This window comes from Poecilia reticulata, linkage group LG4, assembly GCF_000633615.1.
Source record: "Poecilia reticulata strain Guanapo linkage group LG4, Guppy_female_1.0+MT, whole genome shotgun sequence".
Classification (NCBI taxonomy): Eukaryota; Metazoa; Chordata; class Actinopteri; order Cyprinodontiformes; family Poeciliidae; genus Poecilia; species Poecilia reticulata.
In genome coordinates, this window is record NC_024334.1 from 4,179,177 (window position 1) to 4,191,734 (window position 12,558).

The 12,558-nt window shown below is 40.9% G+C and overlaps 2 protein-coding genes across 4 annotated transcripts in view; both read right to left on the minus strand.

Moving 5' to 3' along the window:
- Positions 1-5,510, minus strand: part of vcam1b (vascular cell adhesion molecule 1b) — a 13,466-nt gene extending 7,956 nt beyond the window's left edge. Inside the window, exons 1-4 of the mRNA XM_008406366.2 lie at positions 5,082-5,510; positions 1,332-1,634; positions 965-1,255; positions 441-692 (exon numbers count right to left, since the gene is read on the minus strand). Of these exons, the coding sequence (XP_008404588.1) occupies positions 441-692; positions 965-1,255; positions 1,332-1,634; positions 5,082-5,475 (1,240 nt within the window). The 5' untranslated portion in view covers positions 5,476-5,510. The remainder of the gene's footprint in view (positions 1-440; positions 693-964; positions 1,256-1,331; positions 1,635-5,081) is intronic.
- Positions 5,511-8,945: 3,435 nt separating this feature from the next.
- Positions 8,946-12,558, minus strand: part of cdc14ab (cell division cycle 14Ab) — a 27,393-nt gene continuing 23,780 nt past the window's right edge. For 2 of the 3 annotated variants that reach the window (XM_008406368.2, XM_008406367.2), the window contains one exon: positions 8,946-10,424. In XM_008406368.2, coding sequence (XP_008404590.1) covers positions 10,395-10,424 — 30 coding nt within the window. In that variant the 3' untranslated portion in view covers positions 8,946-10,394. The remainder of the gene's footprint in view (positions 10,425-12,558) is intronic. The other variant, XM_008406369.2, reaches the window with a different exon arrangement.

The window sequence follows — 12,558 nt, forward strand, 5'->3', positions numbered from 1 at the left end:
ACCACAGCAGTGGTAGATTAGCTATTAGCTGCTATTAGCTACCACAGCAGTGGTAGATTAGCTATTAGCCAACACAGCGGTGGTAGATTAGCAACACTTGTTCTACTGATGTCAGAGTTAATGTGTGGGTCGATGTTTTCCTTTCTTTTTTAACTGAACCGAAACATAATTCTGCAGCCATCTACATGTTAAGCTTTTCAAAATCAAGCTAGCATCGCTGAACTACTTCCCTCTCCATCGTCATTTTTTAAATTAAAACTGTTTCCTGACTTTGTCAGTGTTGACAATTAGCAGCAAAGCACTGCGTCCCTTTTGCGTATGATGCGTATGTTTAATATTTAGCATTTTATATTGACAACAGCTAACACCAATGCTAGTCATCGTTAGCATGACGTCACGCTGCAACGCGGCTACAAATGAAACAAGACGTTCACTCTTACCTAAAACTGTGATGTTTACAGCTGCAGTCCGGTTTCCTTCTGAGTTTCTGGCTTCACACTCGTACCGTCCGGCGTCGGAAAGTTTCACCGCCGATAGGACGAGCTGACCTCCGCGACCTCCGGGCAGAGGGCGACCGCCTGCCGTCCAGGTGATGGTTGGCTCGGGGTTTCCCTCAGCAGAACAGCTGAGAGTCAGCGGAGAGCCAGACATCAACTCCACCGGGTCGGATATGTTCATGAGGACAGGAGCATCTGCAGAGGAAGAGGAGGAGGAAAAGGAAGAGGAAGAGGAGGAAGAGGAAGAGGAGGAAAAGCTGAAATTCAGACGCTGAATTGAGGGCTTCAGACTCGTGTTGACACCTTGACTGATTCAGAGGGTCAGACTAAAACTGACGATGAATTTCATGAGTCTGATTGAGGAATTTGAAAGTCACATGGAGGATCTTAGAGATTCGGATCAACTCTCCACCCAGACTGATCAGGGCTCAGACGGTTCTGACCCGGTTAGTAAAGGTCTGACTCACAGCGGACATTCAGGGTTGTGCTGGTCTCTCTGGTCCTGTCGTCCCACGGCAGACCTGGCAGCTCCAGCGTCGCCCTGCAGGTGATGTTCTCTCCCGAATCCTCCCTGAGGGGCAGGAACTGGATGGAGCTGGACCCAGACCCTCTGGTGCTGTTCAGAACCGTGTCTCCTCGGACCCAGGTGAGGTTCAGGTCCCCGGTGGGGTACAGCTTGGGCACCCGGCAGGTGAGCGTCGCCTCCACGCGGTCCCTGAGGCGGTCCTGCCCGGCGATCTCAGGGTCCGAGGGAAACGCTGGAACCAGAGGACGGAGACGGCGTCAACAACAGCAACCCGGCCGGGCCCACCTCGCCTCGGGTCGGGAACTCACAGTAAACGCCGACGGAGGCTCGGCTCGCCGCCCGTTCATCTCCACACTTGGCCTTACACGTCAGCTGCCCTTCGTCTTCTATCTTAACGGGGTCAAAGGTCAGAGTGGAGTGGGTTCTGTTGGCGCTGATGGACGCCCCCAGGGGTCGGTCGTTGACGGTGGCCCAGGTGATGCTCGGTTCTGTGGGACAGTCATGGACCTGGCAGACCATGTGCTGGTGGGAGCCGAGCCGAAGGAGAGGCTGCCTGGGCGACAGGCTGACCTGGAGGCCCTGAACGCACCACGATGACATCAGCAGCACGACTACGGAGCCAAACAGCAAATCAGGACAGGTGAGGGTAGAACACTACATTTGGCACAAAATCATTCTGAAAGCAGATGCGCAACTAAACAACCGAGCATGTTTGAAAAGCAGAAGTGGAGCCTCCTGGACAACCCCCCAAGAAATGCAGCAAGTGGTTTCTGGATGGTAAACAACAACAAAACTGTTTTCTCTTCCAGCAGCCATTGTACAGCACATCCAGCAGTACAACCAGCTGACCAAACATGCTGGAGCTCTCCTTGGGTTGCTAGGTAACTGGGCCAAATTCCACTGGGGTTGCTAGGTAACGGGGCTAGATTCCACTGGGGTTGCTAGGTAACGGGGCTAGATTCCACTGGGGTTGCTAGGTAACGGGGCTAGATTCCACTGGGGTTGCTAGGTAACGGGGCCAGATTCCACTGGGGTTGCTAGGTAATGGCGTAGTCCCTGTAGAATGTCACAAAAATAAAAAATAAAAAATTCGGGAGATCTTTGAAATGGCAAATAAATTTTCCAGACACCAAAAACATGAACAAAAAAACATCTGGGTGTTTTTTAAGCACTTGGGTTGTTTGTAGAAGCAGTTGAAGCACAAAAACGTTAATTTTCCATAACTGGTCACCTTTAAAGCAGGAGTGTCCAAACTTTTTATCACGTTTGTCTAAAACGTGACAAACGTTGAGCCAAGAAAATACAAAAAAAAAAATACAGCAAATAAAGTAGTCTGTTTTTAAGTATATATTTTTTTGGTAGGAAGGGGATAAATAATGACACTCTCATTGTTTATCCAAAACTCCTTTCAAATTATTTTTGCTCGATCAAACAAATTTAATCTCATTTCTAAGGACGGGATTTGGGTCACTTGGGTCAAAAAGGTTTCCATTTTCAGCCGAGTTTAATAAATGAAGCAAACGCAGCAAAATCGACTTTTCAGAAAAAGACTTTGGATTTACTTGGTTCTACTTATAATAAAAGATTAAAACTTTGTATTGTACAAAACATAACATAATTTTACCCAGATTACAAATAAAAAATCTCCATCCAAAGGGGCCGCAACTAATCAGCCTCAAGGGCCAGAAGTGGCCCCCGAGCCACACTTTGGACACCACTGATTTAAAGCCTGAAGTGACAGAGAGACTAAAATCCTAGCTGGTCAAATTGTTTTGGGATTTCACACAGATCTAACCAAAGAAACAAATTAAGCTTAAAGAACAAAAGTATGGGGCTGACAGGGGGGCAGCAGGGGCCGACAGGGGGGCAGCAGGGGCCGACAGGAGGCAGCAGGGGCCGACAGGGGGGCAGCAGGGGCCGACAGGGGGGCAGCAGGAGCCGACAGGGGGGCAGCAGGGGTCTCTTTAACCTGACAGCTATAAGGATAATCATGATGCCAAAGGTGACTTCAGCAGCCGTGTGTTCTGGCTGTGTTCCTTCTGTCCACATAAACGGAAACATGGAAAAACCAGAGCGATTTTAGTCCAGGAAGAAAAGGTCAGAACAACAGATTTCCTAAAAGTTCAACTAAAGAAATGAAAGTAAAACGATAAAAACAGAAAGTACCAGATGATTCTGATGCAGAAATCTGCAGATGAGTACAAACTGCAGCAGTTTGAGAAAAGACACTAAAATGTCTTATTTTATTTGTGCAAAAAATATTTTGATAATTTTCATCTTTAATCTTGCAAAAAACAAAAATAAAAAAATTATAAATAAACGGATCGAATCTATAAAAACCTTTCTAGTCATAATTCCTTCTGGTTCTGGATGTTGAGCAGCTACAAGGAGATTTTTGCTCTGACACTCTATTTTTGGACAGTTGTTATGATCCGTAACCATGGCAACAACGTTGTTTTTTTTTTTGTTTGTTTTGTTTTTACAACACGAGTCCGGTTATTAGCATTTCAAAAGCTCAAATAATCCCTGAACTACGACCCCAAACCCCCAGAGGAGCTGAAAAGCAGCCTGAACGGACGCAGAGAGAGAGAGAAGGAGGAAGTTCAAGAGAAGCTGCAACAGCAAAGGAGGCCGATTAGCAGAGCTAGCTAACGACTGATGATGTCATCCAGGACATGTTGCTGAGGATTATTGGATATTAGCTGTTAGCATGTCATGTTGATTGCGAGGCTGTCGTATAGCAACAGTCTTCAGTCAGAGGCCTCTTCAGATTGGTTGGGAGACTGACTGCTACTGGAGATCCTTCGTTCCCACAGAATCAATAAATCATGCCAGGCCTTCCAACACATCCAGGACTTTTACAGCTCAAGGGGTTAATAACATTTCTGCAGACCCCACACATCCTGGACACAAACTGTTTATACCTTAACCTTCAGAAACAGTTTCTGTGTCTGATGAACAAAACGAACAGCCTGAAGCCGGAAGAGGCAGATTCTCTACTGGGAAATAAATTAAACAAACCAACTTCCGTTTTTCTTTTTTTTTTATTAAAATATGGCTCTTTTTATCCTTTATTTTTATTCCTCTAAAGTTTATACATTTGTTTTTAATGTCTGAACGCAGTGAGGGATAAAAACCGAGGCGTAAATTCCTCGCTTGCGCCAAAAACTTGTTCTGGTTCTGGAGACGTTTGGGGAAAAATTTCAAGACAAAAGAGGAGCAAAAAATTAACGATTTAACGTCTTTACCGACGGAAAAACATTTCTGCTGCAGGACGAAGATAAAAAAAAAAATAGGATACATTTTTTATAATGACAGGAATTTCATTGATTTGACGTTTTTACTATTTTCTCCACTGTTTGTTCAATAAAAGTATCAAGAAAAACCAATAAATTTAAAATGCAGTTGCTGTGAGTATTTAGAGACACAAATCATTTCTTTACGTGTCTTATAGTCTGTGGCAAATAGAAACACACAGGATCATTTTGGTTTTGACAGTTTTTACTCTAAATAAATGAACTAATGACGTAAAACTGATTATTTTATTTTAAAACCTTCGGTGGGGTTGGATGCTTCCCCACAGTTAAGTTAAATCTCAATCAGGCCCGTTTCAAACGGCTGGACTCTGACGTTTTAAATCAGCAGCAAACACTGAAAACAAACACCCAAAACAAACAGAACCGAACCGGATCCGGGCTGAAAAACGAAGCTTTGACGCTCAGAAACAAGACGAGAGGAAAACGGTTATTAAATACAAAGAGACAAACCCATAAAAAACAGACCTGAGTTACACTGATTTAACAGAAATCAGGGATTATCTTCAACATTTTGATGAATTAATCAGCTGACTGTGAACCTATCAGCTGATCAGCTGATGATCAAAGCCTCAGATAAACTGATATTTCCATTAATTTAATCATTTGGAGCCATTTTTATGTTAAACAGAGATTCTGCCGCTTCGCTTTTATTATTCAAATGAAATCAGAGCAGCTGAGACGCTTCAATGAAAGGAAACAAAAAAACTGTTTTCTGATCACAAACAGGAAGCAGAATCTCACCTGAGAGGAGCTGAAGGCAGCCGTCCATCCTGCTGGACGGATGGATGGACGGATGGATGGACGGTTGGATGGACTGTTGGATGAACGGTTGGATGGATGGATGGATGCAGCAGCAGGAGCAGCAGCGTCTCTCTCCTTTGTGCTCCGTCTCTGAGTCTGAAGCAGAAAATGAGCTCGACACATGAACCCCCCACAGCCCTGATGAAACAGAAACGCCCCCCTCTGATCGGCCGTCTTTATATGCAGGTGGCCACGGCGCCCTCTGCTGGACAGCAGGAGAACAGCTTTTCATGCNGGCCACGGCGCCCTCTGCTGGACAGCAGGAGAACAGCTTTTCATGCAGGTGGCCACGGCGCCCTCTGCTGGACAGCAGGAGAACAGGTTTCACTTTCATAATGAGAAAGCTTCTCTGTCTGGATCTGCATGTTTATGTTCCTGAACGCAGCTTCAGTTTCACTATTTAATCTGTTTCTCATCTAAATAACAAAATAATTAAATCTCATTTCCTCTGACTTTAAATATTTTATTGTTTGGATGGAAACTTTCCATCTGTCCAAATACCAAACCAGTTAGTTTATAAAAAGAATAGATTAACCCTGATAAAACAGTTTCTCATCCAAACAAAACGTCTAGATCAGTGTTTCTCAACCTTTTTTGGCCCAGCGCCCCCCCAGCCTTTATCCAGCCCCCCCTTCCCCCCACCAAAGAATCTGCAGGCTACTTTGCACTGACTATTATTTTATCATTAATATTACTATCACTATTGTAGATGTTTTGATTTTTATGCTTGTTTCTGTATTTATCATCACAAATTATTTCCCAGAGAACAAAAAGTCATGAGAATAGAAATTATTTTCACAGGCGTCTATGAAAAATGCAACGAACATTCAAGTTAAAATCTGTAGGCCTAACAGCCAATCAGAGTGGAGAATATATTAATAATAATAATAATAATAATAATAATAATAATAATAATAATAATAATAATAATACATTTTATTTCAAAGGCGCCTTTCTGGCACTCAAGGACACCGTACAATAGTAAAAAAAAAACTGTGACAGAAACAAATAAAATGTAACAATTAAAAATAGATAAAAATAAATAAAACAAAACAATGTATCTATATAAAAACTATGTAAAATCAGGCAAACCAATTGTGTCATGTGGAATAGGCAGATCTAAAATGGTGTGTTTTGAGTTCGGTTTTAAAATTTGATAATGACTTTATATTCTTATTCTTTGCCATTTTCTAGTTGTTAAATATTCCACAAAATGACCAGATTAAAGATGTTCAACATGCCAGTTTAAACTCTGATCTATTTCCAAATGACTGAGCTGCAGCATTAAAACATGGATAGAACTGTAACTACATTAATCATAGCTCTTCTTCTCTTCAGTGTTTCTGGTGGTGCAGCTCTGTGCTGCCTTCAGGAGAATGGGACATCAGAGTATCATCCATAAAATTTCACCCACATGGCATTTATTGTGCAAACCAGAGCTTTCAGTGGAAAAACTAAAGTTCCTTTTGATGCCATACAAATATGAGACAGAAACATGGATTATATCTTTATATAGACCTGWCTATTGATTATAGATTAATAGTTTTACTGGACAGAAATTACAAAGAACAAATCTGGTTTTTAATCAAATCCTAATGAGTCAAACTGAAAGTGTCATGGAGTCATCAGCCTCATGACATTAACACTGACATGAAAAATAATATTGAAGAAATAAATATATCAAATCTAATTAAAAACATAAATAAGTGATCAATACTGTTATGGTCTGTAAGATATATTTATTCTCAGTACTAGATGTGGTCTCAACAAACCCATGGCACTAAAACAATATTATTTTACCTTTTATCTGAAATAGTGTGTTTATTCTTGCCATACAGTCTCTGTATTAATTATTGCTCAAAAGGTCTTGCCATACCAGTTTATTCCTCTGTATTTACTTTAGTTTCTTAGTTTATTCTTGCATTTTGTTCTTCATTCATTTCCATTTAGTTTCCTTTGATTAGTATTATCCTCTCTTGGTTTATTGCTATGTCCACTTTAGTTTCTTTCCTGTTGCTACATTTATTTTATTGTTTATTGACCATCAGTAATCTTCACTCATCACCTGCTGCGCCGCCTAATCGTCATGTTTCACATCATGTGTTGATTTTTCACTGTTCAGCGTCGGATTCTCTGTTTTTATGCCATAATTCACATCTAGTTCGTCGCTCCGTTTTATGTCCCGCTTCTCCTGTTTCAGAGTTTTGCGCAATGTGAACGTCTTTTTGTTTTTAACTCCCTAAGGTGCAGGGCGGTGGGGAAGCGTATCGATGGGGAAAAGGCAGACTGACATAAACCTTTTAAAACAACGGAAACAATTTCTGCATTCTGATTATTAAATTTAAAAGTGCTGTGTTGTTCTATCACCCCCGTTTCATACCGGACCACTTACAGCACCGTGTTAACGCTATAAAATGAACGCTCTATTGTGGAATCACCCATGGAGGGATTTCTTTATTTCTTTATTTAAATGGGTTCATTTTTCAGAGGGATACAAAGTGAGGGTATCGTGATTTTAGCTACCAGTAGCAGGAGAACGGAGTTGCGCCAAGAAGCTAACAGAAGCTAACAAACACTGAAGAGAAGAAGAGCTGCCATCGATACAGTTGCAGCCAAGCATGATTTAATGTTACACAATACAGTTTTACCAAGTTGCTCAAAGTCTAAACTGGTATTGTTGTGGATTTAAGGTGTAAAGTTTACCTTCGACCAAACGCCCCCCAAAGGCATCCCAGCGCACCACTTTTGTAAAAATGTCCGCCAGCGCCCCCTGCCGTCCTCTGAACGCCCCCTGGGGGGCGGTACCGCCCACGTTGAGAACCGCTAAAGGATGTTAGTTTATCAGAAAAAAGGGTAAAAAGAGACAATTCAGTGAATTAATCAGTAATTAAACATTCCTAGATGAGATGTTTTAATCTGTATTGAAAAGAGATAAAATTTAATTGGGAATAAATGCATTTATCTGCAGTTGAATTGTTTTAATTTTGAAAATACAAAATTAAATGTCATTTTATTAAAATAAAAAAGCTTTAGCTTCACTAACAGCTCCAATTAAACCCGTTTCCATCCAACAATAAAACATTTAAAGTTAGTTTATCAGAGGAAATGAGATTAAATGAGACGAAACTAAATGATTCAAAGAGACAATTAATTATAATGAGTCATTAAATATAAAATATGGTGTTTTAATTACTTGTATTCTCTGCTGTACAGATTATTAAAATAAAACAAAATAAAATGTATTAAAATAAACACATTTATCCAACATTAAACTGTTTTAATAATTCACAAAGTAAATAATTAAACACTTTATTCAAATAAAAACAGGATTTAAATCAACTTTATTAGCTGCACTTTGACAAAATAATTATTGGATCACTTTGGAACCAGGAAAATATTTTATTCATTTCTTGAAGTTTTATTTAAAATACATGTAAACATTTCCAACCAGTTCAAAATAAAATTAATTTCCCTTTTAGAATTATTTATTTCCACTTAATCGTAGAAAAATCAGTTTTTGTTTTAGAAGTTCTGCTGTAAAAGTTTTATACTAAAACATAAAACGTCTTTTCAGATGATTAACTGATAACTGAGTGAAGATTTATTGATCAGCGTCATGTGATCAGACTCAAAGAGTTTAAAATTAAACTAAACGAGCACTGTAAAATGTTCCTGCAGTAAATTTTACTTTAAAAGTTACTTTGAGCAGAAGATGCAAGAACGACTGTTAAATTATAGCAAAGCCTCATAAATAAGAATCCAAAACAAAATACGGTAGCATACATCATGAAATATTTATTTAAAAAAATATTTTCTTCATTTATATTTTTAGTCGTTACCAAATGTGACTTCAAACGTGAATATAATGCTTCACTGAAAACAAAAGCAAGTAAAAGTTCAGGTTTTGCAAACAAACTGAAAAACAAACTACTGAGTTTTTGTACTAAATTACAGCAACTAGAGTAAATGTTACTGAGGTTTTATTCTTTTCCTGCACAAACTCCATTTCCCAGAATCCTCAGTTCATTTCTCATCAGATTTATAGAAAAACGATGAATTTAGTGCGGATGGATCCGACCAGAACAAAACGATTTAAATCCACACCAACCAGAGTGGAGAAACTCGAATAAACTGAATAATAATTATTCTACTTCCTGTTTTAATTTGTAAAGAAACTGTTTGACTCAAACATGAATATAATTATTTATCTCCTGTAGAAGCTTCGACTCAAATAAAGAGAAAATAATGATTGTTTCCTGTTTTTATTTGTGTAGAAACTCTTGGTTCAGTTGAGAGAAAACATTATTTTCTGACTTCCCTTTAAAGCCTCAGTGACATAAATACAGATGAAAAAACATTCATGGTTAAAACAGCAGCCACACAACTTCCTGTTGGGGACCGCCACAATAAAAGTCTCTTCTTCATGATAGCGAGTTGAAGGCACTCTGGGCCCGTTTGAAACTGCGGCTCCGGTCCGAACTCTCCCAGCTGGAGGTGTGATTCGGGTCGGAACCGAGCCTTTGGACCCGATTACTGGAAGAATCCAGAACTTCTTCAGCCGAGGGGGAAAAAATATCAGACGGGCTCGGACGGATCCGGCTTACAAAAAAAACAACACATGTAACATTTTTTAAGACGAGTCGATTAGTAAACATTAAGATATAACAGTGATGTGATCTGCTGAGCGCCCCCTGCAGGCAGCTGCTGGTAAAACTGTTCAGTCCGACCGTAAAAACGGCCCTCGAACTAAACTTCTGCTACAACTACGTCTTAGCCTAGTTAAAGTTTTGCTGCTCGTTTCATTATTTTCCAGGCATGTTGGAGGCGTCAAACTGAAACGGATAAAAACTTTTTTTCCTCCCTTTGTTGCTGCTGGTGTCGTAAATCTGAACCTGAGAAAGAGAACCGTCTCCGTTTTCAGTCCGTTAAAAGATAAAAGTTTCTGTTTTTTTAAAGCCTCTCTAAGGCGTTTCAGACCGAAGTCCCGTCTCTTCACCAAAACCGGACGTAAATACTGTAACCATGGCGACGGGGCGAGCCGCCGATCAGCTGACCCTCCCCGTTTATCAAAACGACAACAAAAAAAATCCCTTTGAAGCCCTTTGAGTTGTTCCGTCACATTTACACACAGCTTCGCTCACATACAGTCTGAGTCCAGAGTCCAGCTCTCGCCGCTTTATTCGGGTTCCCGATTCAAAGCTGGAGCAGTCAGAAGGGGAGGTGGTTCTGGACCGTCAGGTCGGGCCTCGGGTTCTAGTACTGGATGTATTCCGACTGAAGAGACTGGAGGAGAAAAACACAGGAACGTTTTGAGTGAAACGGGAGACTTTCAGTTCGGTTTAATGAAAATCACTCTGTCTGTTTGGCTTCAGAACCGGGCCAACCGAGCCTGGTTCTGATCCAGATTACCCCCGTTAAAGCTGCAGTGTGCAACCTCAATAAATATATACATTTCACAACCAATCAGGGCCAGGAGGCGGGGCTTAGCGCTGCCAATCACCCTCGTGGGGCTCTTTCTCTCTGCTACGCTGCAGCTAGCACAGCCTGTTGTGAATGCTGATGCTAGCTAGCATAGCAACCGATGACGGAGGATAAACAGTGTTCCTGCACCTAAGCTGTTTAGCAGCGCGTTTATGATGATTGACAGCGCTTTATAAAAGTTAAACTGCAGCTTTAAGGTGAGTTAAATTGATACAAATATATATTACAACAAAAAACGCCAATCCTCTTGATGTCAAACTGTAGAAAGTTACAAACTGCAGCTTCAAAGTTAAAAAGGAGTCTTTCCTGTCCACAGTCGCCTCATGCTTCCTCACAAAGTCACTGAGCTGCACGGCCATTAATTTAACAATCGATTGTGATGAATTATCAATTTATTATTAAAAAAAAAAAATTATTTCACCACTGAAAATTATTTTAGACAATTTTAGAAACAGAAAGAAGGAAATAAAATAATTAAACTCCTTTTTAAATGAGACAATAAAATTTTTTTTAACCAACATGCAGTAGCAGCCTTCGCTTCTCAGTGAAGGATCAATGCAGCGGATAACCGATCAATAATTAGTCGGCTTCTTTCAACACGAGTTCAGCGGAAAGACAGAAACATCCCAGAATAATCTTCTGTTTTAGGCTGAAAGTGAGAAGCAGCAGAGGAAGTTTCTGTTCCCTGAACGGGAAAAGGGGAATTCCTCGTTCTCCTCCTCCAGCCGGCTTCTGTAAACCCGATCACAGCAACAACCGCAGCAGCTCTGCTGCGTTTCGGTTTCGACTCCTGGGAGGGATTCGAACGGCTGCATGTAAAGATAAGAAAGGCTGCAGGTCTGATCAGGACCAAGAGTTTTTCCGTCCACTCATCCGCCGCCTTCCCCGTTCCTGTGACGCTTCCCAGACTGATTCCTGCTGGTGATTCTGGTTTCTGTGGTTCTGAAACTTCTTACAGATGAAGCCAGAAGTTTACATGCACAGAATAAAAGGAAACCTGGACATTTGTTCCGTCTCTGAACATGAATCAGATAAAACTCATTTTATTTCAGGTCAGTTAAAAGCAGCCAGAAAAATGTGAGAAAATTTTTAGAGATTTTTTTGAAACTTTCTTTGAATACAAAAAATAATATTCATCTGATGAGCATCAATTAGATATAATCAAGTTTATTTATAGGGAACATTTCAGAAACAAGCAGCTCAAAGTGCTTTTAAAACACAAAAACAGAAAGTAATAAACTCCATAAATGTTATATTTTGATATTTTTATCATGTTTCTTCCATTCGGTTACAGCAGGCAGTGAGGTGCGTTCAAGGTCTCTGTTAATTTGAGTTTCCATGGAAACGTGACGGACAGCCATTTTTATGTTTGTAAATTTAATAATCGCTGCGATTATTTTGTCTATAATGTGACACGATGTCTGAATGATCTGAAGTTCACTGAATGTTATCACTGGTCACTGTTTTTATTTTAACCAATCAGAAGTTTCCAAAGCGATGACATCATCATGATGTCTGTGTCTTTTTTTTAAACTTCTGGTTTCATCGTTTGATGCGCTTTCAGGTATTTTATCTCCTGATGTTCTTACATTTTGTGCCTCATTGCTCAGCCTCAGACATTGTGGCAGCGACTCCTCGTCTCAGCAGCAGCAGCAGCTCTGGCTGTTAGTGAAGCTAAAGTTTCCTGACGCAGAGAAAACCCTCGGCTGCCCTGATCAACACGCTTACAGAAGAGCTGGAAGGGTTTCAGAGACCAAACATCACAGGAAACAGGAACACGGAGACATTCAGCAGACGAGTCACAGCGGCGAGGCGTTCCCTCCGCCTGCAGCCGCATGAGGACCAGATGCACCGACCGCGGCCCGTACGGCCGGAACCGATTTCTGTACGGCCGGAACCGATTTCTGTACGGCCGGAACCGATTTCTGTACGGCCG